This window comes from Primulina eburnea, chromosome 15 (assembly GCF_022965805.1).
Source record: "Primulina eburnea isolate SZY01 chromosome 15, ASM2296580v1, whole genome shotgun sequence".
Lineage (NCBI taxonomy): Eukaryota > Viridiplantae > Streptophyta > Magnoliopsida > Lamiales > Gesneriaceae > Primulina > Primulina eburnea.
In genome coordinates this window covers 31,504,449-31,509,018 of record NC_133115.1, presented here as the reverse complement: position 1 = coordinate 31,509,018, position 4,570 = coordinate 31,504,449, and the positions used below count along the sequence as shown (strand labels likewise).

Genomic DNA, 4,570 nt, shown 5'->3' with positions numbered 1-4,570 from the left:
TTTTTATATTAAAACTATTATTTTTCTCTACAAATATAAATTAGATCGACTAAACATACTCTTCTTCAATCAGACATGTGACAGAAAAACTAAGGTTAGCTGTTATGTGAAAAATATGATATTTCACAAAAACCCAAAATTAAATCATGGGTTTTGGGTTTTGCTAATTAAAAACAACACTCTTTGGGGAATTTGGATAGCGCATATACTTTTTCAGAAATTGTGGTTAAACTTAACTTTGTCACAAAATTGGTTATTAGTAAAAATTTCTCAAATATTTGCATCTCTATTAGTTAAAGGCAAAAACTTTTTTGAGACGATCTCACTGATCGTATTTTGTGAGACGAATATCTTATTTAAATCATCCATGAAAAAGTATTACTTTTTATGTTAAGAATATTACTTTTTATTGTAAATATCGATAATGTTAATCCGTCTCACAAATAAATATTCGTGAGACGTCTTACAAAAGACCTACTCATAGCTAAATTTCCTCCTAAGTGAATATATCTAATCAACTATTTTCAAGACAGCCATAATAGAACCTCGTAAAAAAGCGCTTGAACACCATATACAGGCTCTAATTCACAAGAAAAGTAGCACCACAAAAAAAAATTTAAATCATAAAACTTAGGGTGAAACTTGCCAAAGTCTGATCGATTCTTGATTCGAGGGACGTAAAACAGGGAAATACCCGTTAACTGGATTACAAAATAAGACCATTTATATCATCTTCATCTTCATCTTCTTCCCAAAGGAAGGGATTATTCGGGCCTTGTTGAATCCCACGTAATAGATTCTCCAGTAGACCTATTCGCTCCCACAGCATCTCTTCTTCAAAGCGTCGCATATTAGGGATTTCGTCGCTTGGTGAGGCTTGCAGAACCGAGCTAAGATTTTCGGGGTAATGCTTCAATAAGAACTTCCTGTCTGGTTCAACAAGCTCTATGTCGAATGCAGGAAAAAGGGGGCGGCCCAGAACTCGTACATAACATATGCTGCAAACATGCAAATGATTTCAGAGTGAGCTGCATAAATAAGGCGTAGGTTGGATACAAAAGTATTAACTTAGGAAAGGCATCAACGCTATATTAAGAGCGACTTCTTTATAAAACAGAAACAAATTCATTTTTGGATATAATAATAGAGACAATATATGGTTACTTATATTTTAAAACGAAAAAAAAATGAAATACAAGGCCTAAAAGCGACAATTTCCAACTTCTCGATTTCCATTTTTCTAAGTAATAACTCGACCGAACATCGCTTTTTCTTAAAAATAACTTTCTAAAATTAGATTATTTTAAACAACTAATCAATCTAAACAAATTCAAAACAGATGTGCTTCAGTGCTTGTCTCGTACTATACTGATAAACTTACCATATATAGAATAATCCATCCATTTCTTGTGTTTGAACCCTACCCAATAGCTCGATCTGTAAATATCCACCAATACAAAGAACAGGTTCTGGTAGCTTAAATGTTTGCAAGCTATTTTCCTGTTCAGGTAGAAGTGAAACAGGTCATGAATCTTGATAGAACCACTTTTTACTGAAGTGAGAAGGAACTGGTCATAGATAAGACGAACAATTTGGAGGCTGGTCTTTGGATTAGCCACGAAAATCATGATTTTACCCATAAAGGACATTAAAGATGTAACCGAAGACTTAAAAAATCGAACATGTGAAAAACTTCAACCTGCATCATTGGAAACCGTGGAGAAGTGTAACTCCATAAAAACTTGTCGTCGGCAGATTTGTGGGAGGCATCCCTTTCAATCTCATTTGGGTTTTTAGAATAACCGATGCGAAATCTAACAAATTGCGCAGAGTATATAGGTTTTCCAGCCTGGAAAAAAGCTGAAGATCCAACAAAATATTATTATACATGCAATTGAATTAGAAATATCAAACAAGTTAAAATTGAACAAAGAAACAAATACGAGAAAGTTAAGCTTAATTACCTTCAAAAGGTTGGATATCAATTTCAGTAATAACCCAAATACCGTCCCGCAGTTTATATATTAATGACTCCGGGGCAGCAGGATTACTTTGTCCTTTACTTGACCAGTATGACGCTCGCCGGATAAATCTGTCCCTCGGATTCAAAGTATTAACAACACTTTCATCGGGATAATTATCAGTGCTGGACGCGCTAATAGCATTTGATATGCAATCCTTAGGAGAAACATTTGATTTTGTTAGAGCCTGGTGTAGAGAAGCATAAGCCTGGTGATCACGTAGAAGAATCTTCCATGCCATGGCATCATTCATCTCTTCCTCAACCGAATCTATTGATTCTCCACGCTCTTTAATGACACCAACAATGTTGGCGAGTTGTGGGAAATATTTCAAGCATAATTTTTTCGCAAGTCCATTTGTAACTACTGGAAAAACAAATAGTCATTGTGAAAAATGAGGACGCCACATGCTAAACAAGTTATTGAAATGGTAATAACTCAAAGGAAAAAATTAATTAACATTACTAAAAGATTTATACATAATTCCTCATTAAAAATGAGTGATTCTTTTATTTGTATTCTCACAAGATGAATCGTAGGCTGCAGAGTTCAAATATTTGTGTTGACTTCTTGTAAAACAATATGGCTTCTTCACGCTTTCAATTTCACCCAATTCATTTATTACTTGGAGACCTTAAACCGTTAATGGTTCCTTGGATCCATGGCCACTAAAACGGAAGAATGGTGTTTGTAGTCAGAGATACCACCTAGAGAAGTAGGTGGTGGTTTTATTCAAAACAAGTGACAATGACTTGGTTCTCAGACATTTTGATTATCGTATACGGAAGTATGATTCATGATCGAACCATGTAAATCATGTCCAATAATCATTTCTCTCTTCCCTATTCATACAATCCAGCATTTAACATTTGTCATGATATGAAACATTAATATCAGCTGCGAAAATGAGACAGAAAGATATCTCGTTTAAAGACATAATGCTCATTCGTAAACATGCATGCGTGTTTTGTAACCGTATGGGTGCATTCGGTACGCCAACAAAACAATCAGTGAAACATCGTGCATCATACTCATATTATAAGCAAGGACTGCAACCACAAGAAAAGAAACACATACAAAGCCAACCATTATAACAGAAATTCAGATTATTAACTTGTACTGCTCACCGAAATGGCGCCAAAAGTGTGAGGTAGCACTTGCACGAACTATATCCACAGGATCGTCCAAGAAGCTCATGATATGTAAGGACATGTCGGTCTCAAGGCATTGCAAGAAATCTATTTTAATCTCCACCTTTTCACGATCCATCACTTTACTGAAATTTTGAAAAGCTGAATCATCAACTCAGCGTATCATTTTCATATGTTAGAAAATTGACAAAACCAGAGTAATAGAGAGAGTGAGAACAGTCCATCCAAAGTATCATAAATTTTTTAAACCCATTTTTGCTTCAAATGTAAATAATACGTGAATAATCAGCGAAGCATTGCAAATTGTAGACTAATTTTCCCGCCACCTAAAAAGAAAAAAATCCCCAAGTTATATGGTTACTCTGGCTCCAATAAAAACCAATCAAGCTAGAGTCATCACGCCAGGGCTTCAATGATTGAACAAAATTTCCAAAGAAATCAAGAAATTTTCCATTTCGCCTACAAAGCTTCAATCTTTTCCCATAAAAAGAAGCCAAATCCAATGTGAACTGATCCAGAGTCAGAATAACACAATTTTAATTTTTTTAAAAAAAAATCGATCGAATTCGTCGAATCGCCCAACAAGAACAAAGACCCACCGAATCCCATGAAGCCAAAAACGAATTACAAGATTCACACATACAGCAACCCCGATACAATTATTCAAAATTCATTCCAATAATCACATAGCCGGTCGACACCCAGACAAACCCCGAAAAACGCATAAAAGATAAGCGGAAAAACACCTTCTCTAGATAACTCGTGGGCTTAAGTACAAAATCAAACGCTTATCGACGGAGAGAAAAGGGGATTGAGTAAAGATGGAACTCGAGCGTTTTGGGTCCAATAAATTATTGCATTAGGTTTACAAGTTCAGTCGGGACATTTGAAGGCAAAGATCATGATTCTCTTTCACTTGGTTGGAGGCCAGATTCCATGTTATCTAATTATTCATATCCAATTTTATAATATAATTTAAATTACAATATTTGCTAAATCAGTCCTCGAATAAATCATATTATACAAACTCAATACAACAGATTCCATCGAAAAAAATTTAATTTAGAAATTAAACTCGTTATATTTTGATTATACATTTACTTACTCGACCAACTCAGACGACGATGAGATAAATTATTTCTAATTAATAGATATATTTAAATTTCTTTCCTGTTAAAAATTTATTGAATAAACAAATATGTTTTCCAGTCCCGACTTTCCCCTTTTTGGCTTCCTATATGTTATTTATTTTCCCATGTCATCATGGAAGTTTAATCACCTTTCGACCATTTAGAATAAATAATGTACAAAAATATTACCGCATGAATTAGGGACGTCATTGAATTGGATCGAGTTGGATTTTTTTTTTTTTTGACAAAACTTGTAATTTTATTGATT

At 34.3% G+C, this 4,570-nt stretch overlaps 1 protein-coding gene across 4 annotated transcripts; it reads right to left on the bottom strand.

Moving 5' to 3' along the window:
- Positions 1-539: 539 nt before the first annotated feature.
- LOC140814517 (F-box protein At4g00755-like) lies at positions 540-4,126 on the bottom strand. 4 transcript variants are annotated; one of them, XM_073173531.1, is made up of 6 exons: positions 3,919-4,126; positions 3,149-3,297; positions 1,965-2,387; positions 1,700-1,860; positions 1,382-1,500; positions 540-998 (listed from the first exon to the last, which is right to left on the bottom strand). In XM_073173531.1, exons 2-6 carry the CDS (start codon positions 3,288-3,290, stop codon positions 707-709), a joined length of 1,137 nt encoding a protein of 378 aa, XP_073029632.1. In that variant the 5' UTR covers positions 3,291-3,297; positions 3,919-4,126; the 3' UTR covers positions 540-706. The 4 variants fall into 4 exon arrangements, with proteins under 4 accessions (XP_073029632.1, XP_073029633.1, XP_073029635.1 ...); XM_073173532.1 differs by having other exon boundaries at positions 3,149-3,313; positions 3,919-4,114; XM_073173534.1 differs by having other exon boundaries at positions 3,959-4,113.
- Positions 4,127-4,570: the final 444 nt, after the last annotated feature.